Genomic DNA, 20,373 nt, shown 5'->3' with positions numbered 1-20,373 from the left:
TTCTCTCTAGGCCTCCAGCGGGTGCGGAGACTTGGTGGCATTAGCTCCCTTTTGTATCTGGGGCTGAACCGGAGCAAAAGGTGAGTTCCTCCGGGCTGGAAAAGACCTGCGGGACGTTCCTGGCTGACTAGGCTGAGACTGCACAGGTGGAGGAAGGGAGATACATGGCTGGGCGTAGCTGTCTCTCAGCCACCGGAAATGCATCTCCCTTTTCCGGTCGGGGCCAGGTTCACAGACCACGACCACAAAATGGAGGGTCGGGGTGTGGTCTCCGGTAGATAGAGGGATCAGGTGGGGGATTGCTCTTCCGAGGCTCCTACGCTCCCGAGTCTTGCCACTTCACTCGCCAGGAGTCGCGCGGTACCAACCGACACCGCCTCCCGGAGTGACGCAGGCATCAAGCGCTTCCTCCTCGGAGCAGTGGGGAGGCGTGGCGACTTTGTAATCGAGCGAGGAAGAGGGAAGTGGCGTCCACGGAGGCCAGAGCTGCGTGGAGGTAATCTAGAAGCCTGATATTCCCTTGGATTTGGTCAGTGCAGTTGGAGAGATACCCGCCTCATGTGCCAGTTGCACCCTTTGGGTGCGTGGTGGTGACGGTTTGTGTGGGGGGAGATGCAGCCTTTCCCAGTTCGCGGTGGCATCATTGCCAGGCGGTGGCCGGCCTGAGAGCGGGCGGGACCTATTTTCAGCAAGGCCGGTATTCAGGCTCCTACTTACACATCTAACCTCCGTAAGCAATCTCTTTGTACCTTATGTGCAAATATCACTCAGGGATGCTGTTAAAGCACACTGGGAGGCTGCCGGCCTGCATAGGGCTTATGGGCGCCCTTGTGGTCGATCCAGAAGGTGTAGCGAATTAGTGTTGGGGGATGGGGCAGTAATGTCTACCACTGCACCCAGCGAAACTTTTCCCGTTTCCGCTAGCTTATGATCATATCACTGGAGAAAGGATCATTTCAACGTCAAAAACATTAAGCTTCTGACATAAAAATATGTATGGGAGGTGTCCCTGCACCTCCTGAGCCTGGATAGGCAGCAAAGAACCAACCTTTCTTTGACTACCAGTGGCATACTCGAAAGAATTTTGTTGCTCTTTCTGCTGGATCACCTCAGGGAAAATCAGACTCGCAAAGCTGTCCTCAGCCTTGCTTAAAGATCTATATGACCCTGAGGAAATTTAAAGTCAGGAAAAGGGGTACCTTTACTAGACCCTTCCTGCCTCAAGAACTTTAACCATCCCCATTTCTCTCTTTCCTTTTTTACATTCTGACATTTGAGTATCTTATAAACAAATGTAAGTTTTTCCAGTACAGTGAGCAAGAAATTTAATACACAGGTACAGATTTGCACAGTGCCCTTTATAAGTCTATGTTGACATCTGGTTGTTTAGGCGAAGGATATTTGCTGAGAGGAATAAGGTTACTTTTTCCCTGATTACTTTACTTCTTTTCTGAGCTTCCTGTCTCAGTTCTCCTGCCAGTGTTAATGCAATGGAAAGGATACTATCAAATATCCGTGAAGTAAAGGTTTCAATCTTCATAAGAGAATGAAGGGGCATAGAAGTTGTTTACCCCTGACTAAAGACAAAGACTGGGATGATTGGTTAAAATTTAGAGAAACTCAAATATGCCCTATTTGTGAAGATGGGACAGGAAGCACACAGATTAAGTATTGGGTAGTCTCAAAGCTCCTTTTAGCAAATGGGTGCCATTTTTTTTCACCCGCCAACCTTTCCTCAACCTTTTAACAAAAAGTTGTCAATTGACATCTGTATTCTATGAGCTGTGCTTTGTTTCAAAGTTGAGTAACAGAAAAGGAGAGAAACATACCTTCTAAAGTAATCTGTCATCATGAGTGTCCTAATACATGGCCGTTGATTTTAAGAAGGAAGAAGGGCAGGAACTTTTTTGTTCATTCTTCTCTGATAATTATAAATAGTAAGTAGTAAATATGTGTCATGTGGCTTTCATTTGATGTGTGCTTTTTTCTCCCCTCCCTCAGTGCCCTTGGGGAGAAGATCTACTCATTGGTTTTGTACCAAATTTGACAAAGCCTCAGTTGGGAAAGGTGGTACCAGGAAGATGTCACACATAGGAGAAAAACTGTTCCTAGGGCAAATTATGATGAGACATATGAAGGTGAATGCATGCTTGTATCCACACATGGAGGCTTTGTGGGAGACTAAGGAGTCTGTGAAAGAAAGCACCCGTCAGAGTAAGAAATCCAACCCACAGATGGACAGTCTTGGTCCTGAGAGTGCTCGCCAGCACTTTCGAAGCTTCTGTTATCGTGAAGCACCTGGACCGCTTGAAGCTGTCAGCCATCTTCAGGAATTATGCCATCAGTGGCTAAGGCCAGAGATCCACTCAAAAGAACAGATCTTGGAACTGCTGGTGCTAGAGCAGTTCCTGACCATTCTTCCCAGGGATACCCAGAACTGGGTGCAGAGGCATCATCCACAGAGCATCAAAGAGGCTGTGGCCCTGGTGAAAGGCTTTCAGAGGGAACCTTGTGGAATAAGTAATGAGGTGAGAAGAAATATTCCTTCCATGTACAGTGAAATACAGGATAAATGTGGCTATGTCCGGGTGGGGGGCTTACTTGAGCAATAAGATAGATTAAGTAACTCTTCCATTGTTCATTTAGGACAGATAGGTGGGATCTGAAATTACAGACAATTCATCAATAGTCTACAGGTTTTGGATCTCCTGGTAGTGTTTCCTGGCCTTAGGAAAAAAATTTGTTTTGCCCTATTTAGGGCCAGTGCAAATTGAGGGTGGTGGGCCTAGTCTGCCATGACCAAGGAGATAGGACTTGATTTCTTAGAAAGAGAGAAATAAAAGGCAAGAAAGAGTTGGGAAAGGGGAGAAAAAAATCTGAAAAAGAAACCAAAAATGGCAGCACTTAGAGATCAAAGGAGCAAGATAGTAGCAAACAGAAATAGAAAAAAAGAGAAATGATACAGAACGAGAAAGGCCAATAGAGAAGTGGAGAGAATCAAGATGCTGAGGGGTAATGCCCTCCGTAATGGGAACACATCTCTCGGCCAGGAAAAGAACCTCCATTGCCCTCCCTTTGTGGTCTGTTCTTGGTTTTGCTGGTGAGTGGGGAACCAAAGTATGTCCTTGGGAGATGCCAGCATACTTCCTTTCCTCAGGAGCCCACTTTGAAGACTACAGGGCAGAACATATTTTTATTGTCTTACTACAACTGAATCATGTGGAGGGAGTTAGAACCCAACTTTCCCCAATTTTTCCTTCATTTCATTTCCTTTCTCCATGAAATTCTTCCCTAGTCATGGAGGAATGGTAAAGCTGACTGACAAGAAAAACTTTTTATTCATTGCCTTATTTTTCAGAGAAAACTAGAAGATAGAAATCCACTCAGGCAAGGATCTAAGTCAAGGAAGTAAGCCAGTGAAGGCAGTGTGAGAAACAGGCAGCCTGCCTGCAGTCTGCTAATGACCTGAGTTTCGACTATATGCAGAGTGGTGGAGGCTGGCTGCAGTCACAGCTTTCTTCATTTTATCCTAATTTTTCCAGATGATATATGTAGTTCTTTGTGAGACAATGGTGGCACAATATATTTTCAGTGTTTTATTACTTCCTTTAATGTCATATACTCCGCAAATCTGGGCTCTACTCTTGTTTGTCCCTCGACTACCACCCCAAAACTCAAATTAAATTCTGTGCTAATAAGGATGGGGATTATTTCTAGGTCACAGTCCATGACATGGGAAAAGAGGCAGTGTTCTTGGGAGGAACAGCAGTGGCCCCAGGCTTTAAGTGGAAGCCAGCAGAGCCCCAACCAATGGGTGTGTTCCAGAAAGAATGTTGTAATACATACCGGGTACTGCAAGAACAGCTTGGCTGGAATACTCACAAAGAAACCCAACCTGTACATGAAAAAGGTGAGGAGCTTCATAATCTCTTCTGGGAGCTGTCATAGTAATTGGTTCGGCTAGAATGTCATGGGAATTATCCAGGTGCTCCACCATACTAGCAGTTATGATGTCTGTCGGGTGGGAGTACAATAGGTCAATGGTGGGAGAACATGAGGGTCAATCTGATGTGCAGAAATATCCAGACCACCGAACCCTATTACTCACATTGTGGACCTTGCTCCTGAGAAATTTGAGAGAAGAGGATGGAACAGGGACAGGTGGAGTCATCTTGCCTGTATCAGAAATGGGCTGTCAGTTGCAAAATGGGAAGAGAATTGTATACCAGGAAAAAAATAATAAAAGACAAAAATGTCTCACATTTCCTACCGTACATGGAAGGACTTGAGTCTTTCATTTTCAAACACCGGTAATTATTGCCCAGCCCAGTGATCAACTTATTTTATGAGAGGAAAAAATAGTGGTTTTCCTTCTATTAATTTCTCCCATGAAATCTGGGGAAACAGTCAACTGGGGAACTGGTTCTGTAGAGTGGTGGCTATTTGGTTCTTATTTACCATGACAAAGCCACTTTGAGCAACACACATGCACACACACACACACACACACACACGAAGGTAAACCATCTTTATTGAAGGAATCCAGATGTTCTATATTTTCGGAATCAGCTCAGGATATTCATAAACAAAAAAGAAAATTTCTGGCTCTTTTCCACCCACAGCTGTGCCTGTTCAACAGATTGTAGCCTTTTCTGAGCAGAAAAGCACCCAAAACTGGAAGATGGCATCTGAGCTCATCTTACACGAGTCCCAGGTAAGCTGTACTTTTCAGCTTTTTCGGGCAGCCTGAATATAACCTTGTCTGTGCTTTTCTCTGCTGCCCAAGACCCACAGTGCCTGGCAGGTGTTCTGAGCCATGTTAGCTCCAGATGTCCTCTAGGCAACTAGGCTTGGCACAGCGGGAATTGGGCACCTCCCAAGCTTGTTAACTAATGTCTTTGCCTCCTCCTTTTTCTGCCATCTCACTTTTCCCCCTAAATCTTATACACTTAACTTCAGTGACTAGCCTGCTGTGTAATTCAGAAATGAATGATAGGACAGCCTCTGTAGTGGCAAGTACTGAACTAAAACCTATTCTCTTTAGAGTTTGTTGACATTTGAAGATGTGGCCGTGTCTTTTTCCGAGGAGGAGTGGAAATTAATGAACAATACTCAGAAGATCCTCTACAATGATGTAATGCAGGAAAACTATGAGACTGTCATCTCTCTAGGTAAAGATTCTTCCTTTCCTTTGTGTAGAAGTTGAATAATATGTCCTCAGTTAATGGGAAATGCACTCCTGTGAGAGTCCCAGTATTCCATTAGCTGGTGGGTTCTCAACTTGATGGTGTGGGGGGAAAAGAAAGGTCTCCAGATCACCTAGAGAACTTTTTACAAGTACACGTCCCACTTATTTATTCTAAATAGAATTTTTGATCTATTGTATCATACTTACACCCCACCCTGCAAACCTCCTCCTCCCGTATCTTCTCTATCTCAGTAAAGGGCATCACCATTTACCCAGTTGCTCAGGCCAAAACCTCTCAGTTATCCTTTATTCTAGTCTTTCTGTTATACCCCACAACTGATCTATTAGCAAGTCTTCAAAATAGATCCTGAATACAATCATGTCTCAACCTCTTCCAATCTTATCATCCTAGTTTAAGCCACCACTATCTCTAACCAAGTCTACTTCAATAGCACTGGATTCCCATTCCCCATTAGTTTAGATTGATCCTCCTTAGGTTTAGTTCTTAGCTTCCTCATTACATATTCACCCACAACCACAGTAGAGTATACAGAAGATATTGAATCTAAGATTCTGCCCATATAAACATTTGGAGTACATGAAAATACAAGAGTCCTTCACTCTTCCTGAAAATAGTGTAGAATGAAGATGGCAGTCCGTGACCTCAAGGTTTTATTCTTAGAACATTGTTACTTTCTAAACTTAAATTGATCTATTAGAACAAGGGGAAGAACCATAGATCCAAGGTCCCCAAGAGTTCAAAGACAGTCTTGGAGAGTCTCCTAACGGTAAGGAGAGACTCATGGGTAGAGGAGAAATGTTCCTTGATAAGAGGCTTACAGGACCTTAACATTTTTAAGATTCTGCTCCTGTATTTTTTTTTAATTTATTGGGGTGACAATTGTTAGTAAAATTACATAAATGTCAGGTGTACAATTCTGTGTCACATCATCTATAAATCCCATTGTGTGTTCACCACCCAGAGTCAGTTCTCCTTCCATCACCATATATTTGATCCCCCTTACCCTCATCTCCCACCCCCCACCCCCTTACCCTCTGGTAACCACTAAACTATTGTCTGTGTCTATGAGTTTTTGTTTCTCATATGTTTGTCTTATTCTCTTGTTGTTTTTGGTTTATATACCACATATCAGTGAAATCATATGGTTCTCTGCTTTTTCTGTCTGACTTATTTCGCTTAACATCATACTCTCAAGATCCATCCGTGTTGTCACAAATGTTGCTATATCATCTTTTCTTACCGCCGAATAGTATTCCATTGTGTATATATACCACAACTTCTTTATCCATTCATCTATCGAAGGACATTTTGGTTGTTTCCATGTCTTGGCCATCATAAACAAAGCTGCAATAAACATTGGAGCACATGTGTCTTTATGTATAAATGTTTTCAGATTTTTTGGGTAGATACCCAGGAGAGGGATTGCTGGGTCATATGGTAATTCTATTCGTAATTTTTTGAGGAATCTCCACACTGCCTTCCATAAAGGCTGCCCCAGTCTGCATTCCCACCAACAGTGTATGAGGGTTCCTTTTTCTCCACAGCCTCTCCAACACTTGTTACTATTTGTCTTGTTGATGATAGCCATTCTCACTGGGGTAAGATGATATCTCATTGTGGTTTTTATTTCATTTCTCTGAGGATTAGTGATGTTGAGCATTTTTTCATATGTCTATTTGCCATTTGTATGTCCTCTTCGGAGAAATGTCTCTTCAGGTCGTCTGCCCATTTTTCAATTGGGTTGTTTGTTTTTTCGTTGTTGAGTTTCATGAGTTCCTTGTATATTTTGGATATTAGCCCTTTATCAGAGGCACTATTTGCAAAAATCTTCTCCTATTCAGTTGGTTGCCTCTTTATTTTGTCGATGGTTTCTTCTGCTGTGTAGAAGCTTTTAAGTTTCATATAGTCCCATTCGTTTATTTTAGCTTTTACTTCCATTGCCTTTGGAGTCAAATTCGTAAAATGCTCTTTGAACCCAAGGTCCATAAGTTTAGTACCTATGTTTTCTTCTATGCAGTTTATTGTGTCAGGTCTTATGCTTAAGTCTTTGATCCATTTTGAATTAATTTTGGTACATGGTGACAGATAGCCGTCCAGTTTCATTCTTTTGCACGTGGCTATCCATTCTCCCAGCACCATTTATTGAAGAGGCTGTCTTTCTTCCGTTGTATGTATTTAGCTTCTTTGTCAAAAATTATCTGTCCATATTTATGTGGTTTTATTTCTGGGTTATCAGTTCCATTTCCTTGGTCTATGTGTCTGTTTTTCTGCTAATACCATGCTGTTTTGATTATTGTAGCCCTGTAGTAAAGCTAAAGTCAGGGAGTGTGATACATCCAGTATTGTTGTTTTTTCTTAAGATTGCTTTGGCTATTCGGGGTCTTTTGTGGTTCCAAACAAATCTGATGATTTTTTTTGTTCAATTTCTTTAAAACATGCCATTGGGATTTTGATGGGGATTGCATTAAATCTGTATATTGTTTTGGGTAATGTGGCTATTTTAACTATGTTGATTCCTGCAATCCATGAGCACGGAATGTCTTTCCATTTTTTTGTGTCTTCAATTTTTTTCAAAAATGTCTTATAGTTTTCAGCATATAGGTCCTTCACATCCTTGGTTAAGTTTATTCCTAGGTATTTTGTTCTTTTTGCTGCAATTGCAAAAGGAATAGTTTTTTTGTATTTCTTTTTCTGAGATTTCATTGTTAGTATATAGGAATGCAATGGACTTTTGTATGTTGATTTTGTAGCCAGCAACTTTACTGTATTCGTTGATTTTTTCTAATAGCTTTTTGGTGGAGTCTTAGGGTTTTCTCTATATATAGCATCATGTCATCTGCAAAGAATGATAATTTAACTTCATTCCCAATGTGGATGCCTTTTATTTCTTTCTCTTGCCTGATTACTCTGGCAAGGACTTCCAACACTGTGTTGAAAAGCAGAGGTGATAGGAGACAGCCCTGTCGTGTTCTTGAACGTAGAGCAAAGGGCTTCAGTTTTTCACCATTAATTATGAGATTAGCTGAGGGTTTGTCATATATGGCCTTTATTATGTTAAGGTATTTTCCTTCTATATCTATTTTATTAAGTGTTTTAATCATAAATGGATGTTGTATCTTGCCAAATGTTTTTTCTGCATCAATTGATATAATCATATGATTTTTGTCCTTTACTTTGTTTATGTGATGTATGCATTGATGGATTTGCAGGTGTTGAACCATCCTTGTGTGCCAGGGATGAACCCCACATGGTCGTGATGAATAATCTTTTTAATGCATTGTTGTATTCGATTTGCTAGAATTTTGTTTAGGATTTTTGCATCTGTATTCATCAGAGATATTGGTCTGTAGTTTTCTTTTTTTGTGTTGTCCTTACCAGGTTTTGGTATCAGGGTAATGTTGGCCTCATAAAATGAGTTAGGGAGTACTGTCTCTTCTTCAATTTTTGGAAGAGTTTGAGCAGGATTGGTATTAGATCCTCTTTGAAGGTTTGGTAGAATTCACTAGTGAAGCTATCTGGTCGCGGACTTTTGCTTTTGGATGACTGATTCAATTTTGTTACTGGTAATCGGTCTGTTTAGATTTTCCAGTTCTTCATGGTTCAGCTTTGGAAGGCTATATGTTTCTAAGAAAGGCTTCCGTTCTCTGCTCGGCAGTGAGGGCTTAAACCACCGTTTACAGCCTTCTTCCCTCAGTCTTTGCTCCGAGGTCTCTGCTGTGAGTGCTGGGTTCAGCCGTGTTATATGCTGCCCCCTCAGCCCTGTGGGCCATAAGCAGAGCCCTAGCAGTCCGAGTCCTTCCCTCTCCCACAGCTGCGGTATTTCGGGATGCACCGAGCTCGGAGCACTGATCTATGTCTGTGTCTTGTGCCTGCACAGCTCCGTCTCTGCACTTCTCCCTTCCCTCCTCCCCCACTTGCATGATTCGCCCACCTTGAGGTGAATTCAGTAGCGGGCCTCTTCGTCTTGCCTGTCTACTGTGCAAGGAGTCCTTTGTGGAGTTATTGTTGTTCGATTAGTTTTAAATTCCAGGGGAGCTTTACAGAGGCCGTTTGATCACCCGCCGTTTGATGACATCCTCTGCTCCTGTATTTTTAATTGAACTTTTTATTGAGGTAATTGTGGATTCACTTGCAGGTTTGAAATGTAATACAAAGAGAACCCATGTACACTACCTAGTTTCCCTCAATAACTTTTGCAAAAATATTATATGATACAATAACCAGAATATTGATGTTGACATAATCCACTGACCTTACTCATATTTCCTGTTTTACTTGTATTTGTTTATGTGTATGTGTGTGTATTTAGTTCTCTAAAGGTTTGTCACTTGTGTAGGTTTGTGTATTGATTACCACAGTCAAGGTACTAGATAGTTACATTACCACAAGGATTCCTTCTATTGCCCTTTTATAACTATACACACTTTCCTCCCACACCCCACCCAATCACCAACCCATGCCAACCACTAACCTGTTCTACATGACTGAAATTTTGCCATTTCAATAATATTATATGAATAGAATATAAAGTATAAAACCTTTTGAGATGAACTTTTCTCATTCAGAATTATTCCCGGGAAATTAATCTAAGTTGTCGGATGTATCAATAGTTTACTCCTTTTTACTGCTGCATAGCATTGCATAGTATTGATATACCACAGTTTGTTTAACCACTCACCCATTGAAAGATATCTTTACTGTCTTCAGTTTTTGGCTTTTATGAATAAAGCTGCCATGAACAGTCATGTACAGGATTTTCTGTAGAGATAAGTTTTCATTTCTCTGGGATAAATGCTTTAAGAGTGCAGTTGCTAGTTCATATAGTAATTGCATGTTTAATTTTATAAGAACCTGCTAAACTGTTTTCCATAGTGGATGTACCATTTTACATTTCCACCAGCAATGGATGAGTGATCCGGTTTCCCCACATCCTTGCTAGTGTTTAGTATTGTATTTTTTTTTTTTTTGCCATTCTGATAGATATGTCCTTGTGGTTTGTATTTCCCTAATAGCTAATGATGTTTTATAGCTTTTTCATGTGCTTATTTGCCATCTCTATATTCTGTTTAGTGAGATGTCTTTTGCCGTATTTTAATTGAATTGTTTTTTAACTGTTGAGTGTTGAGAGTTCTTTATATGTTCTAGATTCTAGTGCATTGTCAGATAATGTGGTTTGCAAATAGTTTCTCCAGGTCTGTATATTGTCTTTTTATGCTCTTCTCATGAGCGTCCACAGAGTAAAATTTTTTAATTTTGATAAGACCAATTTTTCTTTGTTTTCTTTTATAGATTGTATTTTTTTGGTGTAAGGCCTAGAACTCTGATGAGCCCTAGATATGTAAAATTTTCTCCTATGTTTTCTTTTTGTAAAAGTTTTATAGTTTTACTTTTTTAAGTGTATGATCCATTTTGAGTTATTATATAAAGTGTGATGTTAGGTTGAGGTTTATTTTTTTGCCTATGGAGGTCTAATTGCTTTGGCCTCATTTGTTGAAAAGGCTATCCTTCCTCCATTGAATTGCTTTTGCATTTTTGTCAAAGATTATTTGGGCATATTTGTGTATATCTGCCCTGTTCCATTGAGCTGTGTGTCTATCCCTCTGTCAATATCGCACTGTCTTGATTATTGTAGCTATGTAATATAGTAAGCTTTAATATTTATAAGGTAGAGTGATTCTTCCCACTTTATTCTTTGTTGTCAAGATAAAATTTTATTTTAGCTATTCTAGAGCCTGTGCCTTTCCATGTAAATTTTAGAGTAAGCTTATCTATGTTTACAAGAAACTTTGTTGAGATTTTGCCAGAAATTACTTTAAATCTATATGTTAGTTTGAAGAGGATTGATGTCTTTGCTATGTTAATTTTTCCAATCAGTGAACATAGTATGTCTCTATATTTAGGTCTTCTTTGATGTCTTTCCATCAAGTTTTTATGATCTTCAGTATGTAGATCTTCTGCATGTTCTGTTATTATAAATAGTATTATTTTCAATTTTAGTTTCTACGTGTTCATCATTGTTACATAGTAATGCCATTGATTTTGTGTTTTGATATTGTATCCTGTGAACCTACTGAACTCATTTATTCTAGGAGTTTTTTTTTTTTTTGTAGATTCCTTGAGATTTTTATATATAGACAATTACATAACCTGCAATGCCTTTTATTTCTTTTTCTTAGGTTATTGTAATAGCTCCAACTTCCAGTACCATGTTGAATATGAGTGATGAGGGTATACATCCTTGCCTTGTTTCCAATTTTCATGACAACATTAAATCTTTCACCATTACCTATGATATTAGTAGGGTTTTTGTTTATAGTCTTTATCATGTCTATGTAATTCCTAATTTTCTTAGTGTGTTTATCATGAATAGATGTGGGATTTGTCAAATACTTTTCTGTGTCAGTTAATAGGAGTGTGATCTTTCAGAGCTTTTTGATAAGGTGGGTTATGTTGATCAATTCTAAATGTTGAACCAGCTTTGCATGCCTGCTGTACATCTTGTACATCTTGCTTGATCATGGTATATAATTCTTACATATTGTTATATTCACTTTGCCAATGTTTTTTTGAGAATTTTTTCATTTAAGTTTAGGGGAGCTATTAGTCTGTAGTTTTCTTTTTTAGTGTACGGTCTTTGTATGATTTCGCTATCAGGGTAATACTGGCCTTATAATATAAGTTGGGTAGTATGTCCTCTTTTCTGGAAGAGATTGTATAAAATTGGTGTTAATTCTTTAAGTATTTGGTAGAATCTTCCAGTAACATCATATGGACCGGAGATTTCTTTTTTTCTGGAAGCTTTTTGATTATGAATTCAATTTCTGTAATGGTAATAGTGCTATTCAGATTATCTATCTTATGTTGGTTGAATTCTGACAGTTTATAGTTTTGAGGAATTGGTCCATTTTTCCTAATTTTTAAAATCCATGAACATAAAGTTGTTTACAGTACTTCCTTATTATCTTTTTAATTACTGCGCAATGTATAGTGATATACCCAATTTCCTTCCTGATATTGGTGATTTGTGTCTTCTCTCTTTTATTTTTGTCAGTCGTGATAGAGGTTTATCAATTTTTTTTTTTTGAAGAACAAGCTTTTGTTTGATTGTGATTTCTGTTCTGATATTTATTATTTGCTTTCTTCAACTTGCTTTGGGTTTATTTTGCTTTTTTTCTGGTTTCTTGAGGTAGAAACTTAGATTATTGATTTGAGACCTTTCCCCTTTTCTGTTGTAAGCTTTTATGGCTATACATCTTCCTCTGAGCACTTCTTTATCTTCATTCCACATATTTTTATATAGTGTAATTTCATTTTCATTCAACTACGTATTTTTTAATTTCCTTTGAAACTTTCTCTTTGAACCATGGATTATTTAGGAGTATATTGTTTAATTTCATGTATTTTTAGATTTTCCTGTCACCTTTCTGTTTTTTTAAATTCTAGTCTGATTCCATTTTTGTTAGATTGCCTTTTCTCAAGTTGTGATTTTTTGGAGTTCTTGGTCTGATGGGTGATTTTGTATTGTATCCTGATCATTTTGTTTATTATGTTAGGAGAGTCTGGGTCCTATTTAAATATTTTAATGTAATGGGCAATCACCCTACTTAAGTTTTAGCACAGAGATTCTTTTCTACTTTTGTGGGATATGCTTCCAGTGACAGTTTAATTTTCAGAGCCTTTATGGTGTTTCCCTGGTTTATGTGGTACTGCTAAGGCTCCCGTGTGTTCCTGCTTGTGCTCCCTGAGGGTAAGGAAGGCATTTATTTACAGGCCAGCATGTCTCTCAGTGGGAATGGGGAGTGTCAGACCCACAGAGATAAAGAGGCTTCCTGGGCTGAGCCACTTGTGCCTAGGTACCTCTTTCTACTTCTGCCTGCCCACTTTGGTGTCTCCTACCATGTTTCCCCGAAAATAAGACCTAGGCGGACAATCAGCTCTAATGTGTCTTTTGGAGCAAAAATTAATATAAGACCCAGTCTTATTTTACTATAATATAAGACCTGGTCTAATATAATGTAATAATATAATATAATATGATATGATAATATATGGTATAGTATAATATAATACTGGGTATTACCAGTATTATAATATAATACTGATTGTCCAGCGAGGTCTTGTTTTTGGGGAAACAGGGTAATGGGTTCTGATGTTGTCAGAAGTTTTCCCATTCAGACTGGGGAGGGAATAAGCCTATCTAGGCAGCCTTCTGTTGCTAGGTTGAGAGTTAGGAAACACTAGATCTGGGTTGGCTTCTTCTGTTGGGTGTGGGATGTAAGACAACTTATTCTTCTAGTCCTGGGGTCCCAAACCATTTTGCCTTGTTTTTTACTACTTTTTAGAATTTTCTGTTGGTTATGTCTTATATTCTTTAATGGATTTGTTGTTGGGCCTAGCAGGGAAGATCGGGGAAAAATGGGCCTATGCAATTTTGTCCAGGTTGGACCAGAAGAAACTTGTTCCTCTATTTTTTTTTTTTAAGCAGTCGTCACTGTTTTTTCACTCCATTCCTAGTTTTCTTGTTCTGGGACACAGATGGCTAATTTTTGTGTTTATTCCAACAGGGTTAAAGCTCAAAAATGACACTGGAAATGAGCAGCCTATATCTACTTCTACATTAGAAATACAAGCATCAGGATGCAAAGTATTGAGAAAGGCCAGAATGAAAGTTGCCCAGAAAACAACTGGCAAAGAAAATCATGGTGGCACACACAAGGTACAGAAACGGCCTCGAGCTTTTATAGGGAAGAAAAGAAAGAAACTTTCAACTTGTAAACAAGAGCTTCCAAAACGTATGGATCTTCACAGGAAAGGCCATGCAGGAGAGAAACCTTTTAAATGTCAGGAATGTGAAAAAGGCTTCAGAGTTAGCTCTGACCTTATTAAGCACCAGAGAATTCACACTGAAGAGAAGCCCTATAAATGTCACCAATGTGATAAGAGGTTTAGATGGAGTTCAGATCTTAACAAGCACTTAATGGCACACCAAGGAATAAAACCATATAGATGCTCATGGTGTGGGAAAAGCTTCAGTCATAACACAAATCTACACACACACCTAAGAATTCACACAGGAGAGAAGCCCTTTAAATGTCATGAATGTGGGAAAAGATTCATTCAGAACTCACACCTTATTAAACACCAGAGAACCCACACAGGTGAGCAACCTTATTCCTGTAGCATATGCAGGAGAAATTTCAGCAGGCGGTCAAGCCTTCTTAGACACCAGAAGCTCCACAGGAGAAGGGAATCGTGTCCAGTGTCTCCAGTCTGAAGAAAGTCACCATATGGAGCTTGGCCCTAAGAGGTGATGAAAGAGTACAAAATTTTGAGGCGCCTGATGATAGGAGTCTGTCATCAACAGAAAGTTTGGGAGGGGTACATGCCATGCTTCACATAAAGGAATGTAAGCTGTCTCTCTTATTCAGCATTGTTTCTTCAGTGCCTAGCACAAGACTGTTGAGTACTTTATAAATAAAAGAATGAAAATATAGCTATCATATATATATAGTTATCTATTTATGTATCTGTCTGGTTACTCAGCTCCATCCTCAGTGATCTGAATTCTTCAGGTATCAGATGCTCAGCAAATATATGCTGGCCATTAGTTTTGCTCCTTCTTTCTCAGGAGAGATGGAAAATAAGAGTTTTCAGGTTCTCTATGGCTATTATTCTGTCTGCATGAACAAGCGAGTCCACAGCTCAGAGAACTTTATTCTGGAACAGGAAGACAGGATTCACTGTTTGCCCTGGGAGAAGTGCCTCCCATTCTAGTTGCCTCTCTCCTGAGCACCCACTACTGCAATGTTTCCTGTCAAGGAATTCCAAGCCACAAGTGAAGCCTGAATGCCAACACAGGCGTTTACTTGGTATCTCTCCTCCGGCTGATCTTCTCAACACCGAAGCATATAGAATGAAATGGTGAAGGTGGCAGTCTGGGCCCTCATTCAGATTACCTGTCTTTTTGTGGGAAGCTCAGGGCAGTGAATGGCTTTTTTTTTTTTTTACTTTGACTTTTAACTATGTAGACTGGAGGCTTCCAAATTGGTGCCACACTGCTCCAAGGCCTAAATGGAGGCCTATTATTATGGCTGCTCAGCACAAGCCCACACACCTGGATGCTCTACAGGAAGGTCTGGAGATTTTACAAAGTAATTTACTGTGAATGCCAAGGAGAGCCCTGTGACCTTGTAGCCACAGTGCACGTTGGATACCAGGAGGGAACGTCCAGAGTGTCAAGAGCATAGTAAGGCCTGTGGCTTAGAATGAAGGCCCCAGTGAGCTAGGTCAGACAGAAAGTTTTTTGATGGTTGTTCCTTTTCCTTCCCCATTAGCCTCAGTGATTATCTCCTGAGAAACAATGTGATCTGAAGGGAAGGGCATGGAAGTTGGAAAACATGGATTTGTATCTGTCAGATCTTAGATTAAGATGTTGGCCAAGGCTGGTAGAAGGGTGCAACAAGCTTGCCAATCCAAATCCCTATTCTCTGCAGCTTATGTTTTTGAGCAATCTGTGAATAAAGTCACCTTCCTACTCAACTAAAGAAAAAGATGTTGGCCAAGGCTTCTGTATTCCATATATTCATAAAATTTTACACCTTTTTATGAAAATGGCGTGTTGTTTCTTATTATGTTTGAACATAAAACATTGTTATTAGATCACTCAGTGATGGTCAGTGTTCACTTTTTTTGAAATGGGTATCTTCAGATATTTTTTCCATCAAGAGCCCTCTCAGCTTCTTTCCAGATTTGTAAAGTGGAGATAATTCTTTTCTTCCAGCGCTGCTGTGAGGATTAAATGAGAGACATGAGCATGCCTAACATTGACGGGCTGCAGTAGATGTTCCATAAACATTTGGAACATTCTTCCTTCATCTTTCAGCTAGTTATTTAAAAAAGAAAATCAACTTGTCCACTTGTCTAGATTTTAAGCGTCCCTAATTAATAGGGTTTCCATAATTTCCAACTGGTTTTTAAGCCTTCTAATGATGGTCAGAATGGTAGCCTTCTGGTATGACATTCTTTTCTAGAGATGCTTCTCTCTAGTCAGTGTTAAACAATAATATCCCCATTCAGGTAGATACACTGCTAATGAGTAACAGAACCAAAATATACTAGATGCTTGAAAAGGGGGAGGTGATGGCTAGGGTTGGAATTTTTGTGGATAGTATTTACACATCAGGTGCATCCTCAAACTAACGAAAGAGGGAAAAGGTGACTGTAGAATAGGCACTAAAAAGAATAAAAGCTAAGCACAGAGGAGGAAGTGGCCTGGGAGGAAAGGATCCCTTTATATTCCTAAAGGCTTGGAGACTGACTGCCCCACTATCCTTTCCAGAACTATCTGAGATTGTGCCCTTGGAACTAAGGGGAAATTCAACTTCTTGACAGAGGACACACTCTGTGTGAATCCATGTTTGGTACCACCCTGGATAGCTGCTATCATTACCACCATTCAAAGGACATTTATTCGTGTAGCATTTAGAAGAGATTGACTCAAAAATTGAAGGAAGTACTGCATCAATAGAGCAAGTAGTTACTGCCCATTTGTGAGATGCAGCAAAATTCCTGACAACGGGTCAGCAAAACAGCACACCATTTTCACAAAGCTGCCAATCCCTGTTACAACAGCTGTTAGCTTGAAAGCTCATCTATCTTTCAGGTTCTCATCTAGCATTCCCAGGAGATGTCAAAAACAGAGAACATGGGTCCTATTTTAGAGATCAGTTATTTAAGGTAAGTGGCAGGAAGGTCTTTAGATATGAATGGGCAGAAACAAAGAGCATTGATGATTCCTGGTTCCAACTTCCAACTCCACTGCCCTTTGAATACAAGGGCTCCAGAAAGAAAGGACATTCTTGTCCATTGTGGAACAGGATTTAGAAGTTGGGCATTCCCAGGGACACAATGAAGAGGCAGAATGCTCCAACTTCAGATCTTACAGGAGGAGACAGAAGCAGACCTGAGCCAGGTGTGAGGGATGTGGGTTCACATCTTAGTCTCTGTGCTCCTGTCCTCAGGAAGTGAAGGACATCAGGGAGAAGATGGGTTGGGCAAAAAAGAGGATGAGAAAGGAGCTGGGAGTGCAGAGGACAGCAATCCTTTCCCACTCAGGTCTGCATTTATAAGCCCTAATGTTGGAAGCCATGAGCTCGGAGCAGAAGGCTGCTGCTTTCATGGCTGAGGCACAAGAGCATGTCAGTGGGTCCCAGCCAGTTTGTGTAGGACCCAGGTCTTTATCTTTTCTCTCCAAGCAAACAAGTACATGTTTTCTACTCAAGAGCCTGTTTAGGTCCCCTTTAGTCCTTCCTCCACCCCCAAGCAGCCTCTTCCTCCTTCACCTTGCTTTCCCTGCCACAGGCCAAGTTTGCTCCCGCCACTTTGCCAATCCTGTTCAATAGAGCAGGAGAGGTACACAGGGACATGATCTAGTGAGGGTTAATGTGTTTTACTCCCCCAGAGGAATGGACACAAAAACAGAATGGCTAGGTGTGGGGGGAGCTGTTTCTTATGTAAAGGAGGGCACTCCCTACAAAATTGTGTCCCTGGCTCAACAGCTGTTCACAGTTGCTGCTAAGCTCTTCCATTTTCATTCTTGTCTTTGCCTTCCTCTTCTCCCTCTGTGCTGCCTGTTCCTTACTACCATTTGTAGATTCAGGCAAGGGACACAGCTATGGAAGAAGGGACAGGGAGTCAGGGAAAGTCTCCTGAGGATCAGCAATCATGAACATACGAAGGAAGAGGGCAGGAGCCAAGGTTGAGAGGAGCAGTGCTGAGCACCTTATTACCCTCAGATCTTCCGGACAGCCCAGGGAAAGGGAGGGGCCAGGAGAGCAGGCCAGCGTCAAGAAGCAATTCTGCTCGGGCTGGGACTTAGGAATGAAGTAGAAAGGAAGAGCTAGGAAATGCCAAGAAAGATTTTCCCTGCCCTTCTCAGGCTCTGGTTTGTCTGAGTGAGACTTAGAGTGGCTAGAAGAAACTGACTCCAAAGCAAGGACTACCGACACCTCAGAGAACTCCAGTTTGATAAGATCTCGTGCCTGAGGGCATTATCTCTTCAGATAGTACCCATGTATTTGCCCATCCCCAGGCGTCCCTTAGGGAGGGCCTCAGCTTCCCTGAAGGGAGTTATTCTGCTTTTTCTTCCCCGTGTGCCCCTTTCTACTGTGGCAGGAGTGTAAGGACTTCATTTTCATAGAGGCTTTATGACGTAGGCATGATCAATCGTTAACTTCATTTCCAGCCCCTCTCTCCAGATGATGAGGGGGATCCAAGCTTCTAACCATGGCTTGGTCTTTCTGGTGACAAGCCCCATCCAGAAGCTACTCAGAAGCACACCAAGAATTACCTCAACAGAACAAAAGACACTCCTATCACCCAGGAAATTCCAAGGGATTTACGAACTCTGCTGTGTCAGGAACAAAGGTCAAAGACCAGATATTACGACAAAAGATGCTCCTAGTGTTCTTATCACTTACAACATTACAAAGGTTTCAGGAGCTCTTTCCCAGGAACTGGAGGCAGAGACCAATATATTATATTTTTCTATTATTTTACATTCACTCTCTGCTTTATATATTTGAAAGTAATGACAAGACAATCAATAAAATTCAAATGACTTCAAAACCCAGTGTTTGTCCACATTAAAACCAAGGTTTCATACAGTTGAAATGATGATAGCGAAATATTTTTGTCCTTGAAACTCCTCTACCCATCCAACCTTTATATCACAATATTAAATAATTCTGATGTTCCCGCCTTTGAAACAAAACCAAAAGAGATTATAAATAGAATGTTACAAATCTGGGCAATTATTTTTTCATATAATAGTGTAAACCAAATATTAACAAATCATACAATTCTATACCAGGTTTCCTATAAAATGTCAACAATCATAATGAAAAAAAGGTCAATGCATATCAGGATGGTAATCTTTCGTGGGGAAAAAACCCTCCATCTCCCCAAAGTCCATAGCAATGCAAAGAAGTAACAAAGATTTATAGCCAGCTACAAGTGAGATAACTATCTCCATGGATCAACAGGGGATCCAAAGGACAGAGGAAAAAGGGAGGGGAAGCCACACACAGCTTGTTAGCCTTCATGACCAAAAGTAAATTGCTAAGGCCAGAAATTCATATCTAAAACTTGGGGTGAAGACAGGAGATGGGTTAATCCACAGGAGGGGGAGGGGGATGAGGAGGAGGAGTCAGGGGCAGAAGCAATAACAGTTTCTGTTATTTCTGCTGCTGAAGACAGTCATGGAGGCAGTTGCTTTCCTATGACATGGTTACCCCAGGTTCAATACGTACCATAAGCCTCTTTTATGGCTAAGTTTTTGTGAAATAGAAGTAAAAGATTTTGACCCACTCCAGAGAATCCACTTTTTATCTCTCTTCCTCCCTCTCTCACTCCTTTTCACCACCCTCCCTCCCTTCTTCCCTCTTTCTTTTTTCCCATCATTATTAAAGTAGTGCACATATAAGATTGTGTATATTTAACGTGTGTAATGCAACTGTTTAATACACATATATATTGCAAAATAATTACCACCGTACTATTAGCTAACACCTCCATCACCGCACATAATTACCTTTTTTCTTTGTGGTGAAAACATTTAAGATTTACTCTCTTAGTAACCTTCAAGGATATAATGCAACATTTTTAACCTAATACTCACCATTCTATGTATTAGATCCTCAGAACTCATTATCTTATATCTAGAAGTTTGTACCCATTGAAGAACATTTGCGATTTCCTGAAACCCCAGCTGCAGGCAAACACCATTATAATAGATGCTTCTGTAAGGGTGGCTTTTTAAGATTCCAAATATAAGCGAGATCATAAAGTATACTGTCTTACTTAGCTAACTGTAAGCTCAGTCCCTCCTGAAGATGTTAATGAGCTTACAATTAGTTAAGAAGGGACTCATACAGTCTGTGTGTTGCTTGTTAAACATCTGCAATACGCAGAATTCCTTGACCAGTAGACACCGTTTCTGGCCACCGTCTTAAAGCTGAACGGTCCCATTTCTGACTCTTCTCCAATGGCTAAGGTGGGTGCAAGTAATCAAAGTCTGCAATGTCAGGAGTAACCCCCGTGGCCTTTGAATGCATAGTAGGGGTTGCCCAGCTGGTAAGTCCAGGGGTGGGGGCAGGAACGTGCC

At 40.4% G+C, this 20,373-nt stretch overlaps 1 protein-coding gene across 2 annotated transcripts; it reads left to right on the top strand.

The window, feature by feature from the left end:
* Positions 1–247: 247 nt before the first annotated feature.
* On the top strand, positions 248–15,835 carry ZNF75D (zinc finger protein 75D). Of its 2 annotated transcripts, none has more exons than XM_033102181.1 (6): positions 248–496; positions 2,002–2,528; positions 3,718–3,910; positions 4,623–4,714; positions 5,045–5,171; positions 13,775–15,833. In XM_033102181.1, exons 2-6 carry the CDS (start codon positions 2,082–2,084, stop codon positions 14,482–14,484), a joined length of 1,569 nt encoding a protein of 522 aa, XP_032958072.1. In that variant the 5' UTR covers positions 248–496; positions 2,002–2,081; the 3' UTR covers positions 14,485–15,833. The 2 variants fall into 2 exon arrangements, with proteins under 2 accessions (XP_032958072.1, XP_032958073.1); XM_033102182.1 differs by lacking the exon at positions 248–496 and adding an exon at positions 529–730 and having other exon boundaries at positions 13,775–15,835.
* The last annotated feature ends 4,538 nt before the right edge of the window (positions 15,836–20,373 follow it).

This window comes from Rhinolophus ferrumequinum, unplaced genomic scaffold (assembly GCF_004115265.2).
Source record: "Rhinolophus ferrumequinum isolate MPI-CBG mRhiFer1 unplaced genomic scaffold, mRhiFer1_v1.p scaffold_11_arrow_ctg1, whole genome shotgun sequence".
Taxonomy (NCBI): Eukaryota; Metazoa; Chordata; class Mammalia; order Chiroptera; family Rhinolophidae; genus Rhinolophus; species Rhinolophus ferrumequinum.
Note: the sequence above shows the minus strand (reverse complement) of the source record. Positions and strands in the feature narration are given on the sequence as shown.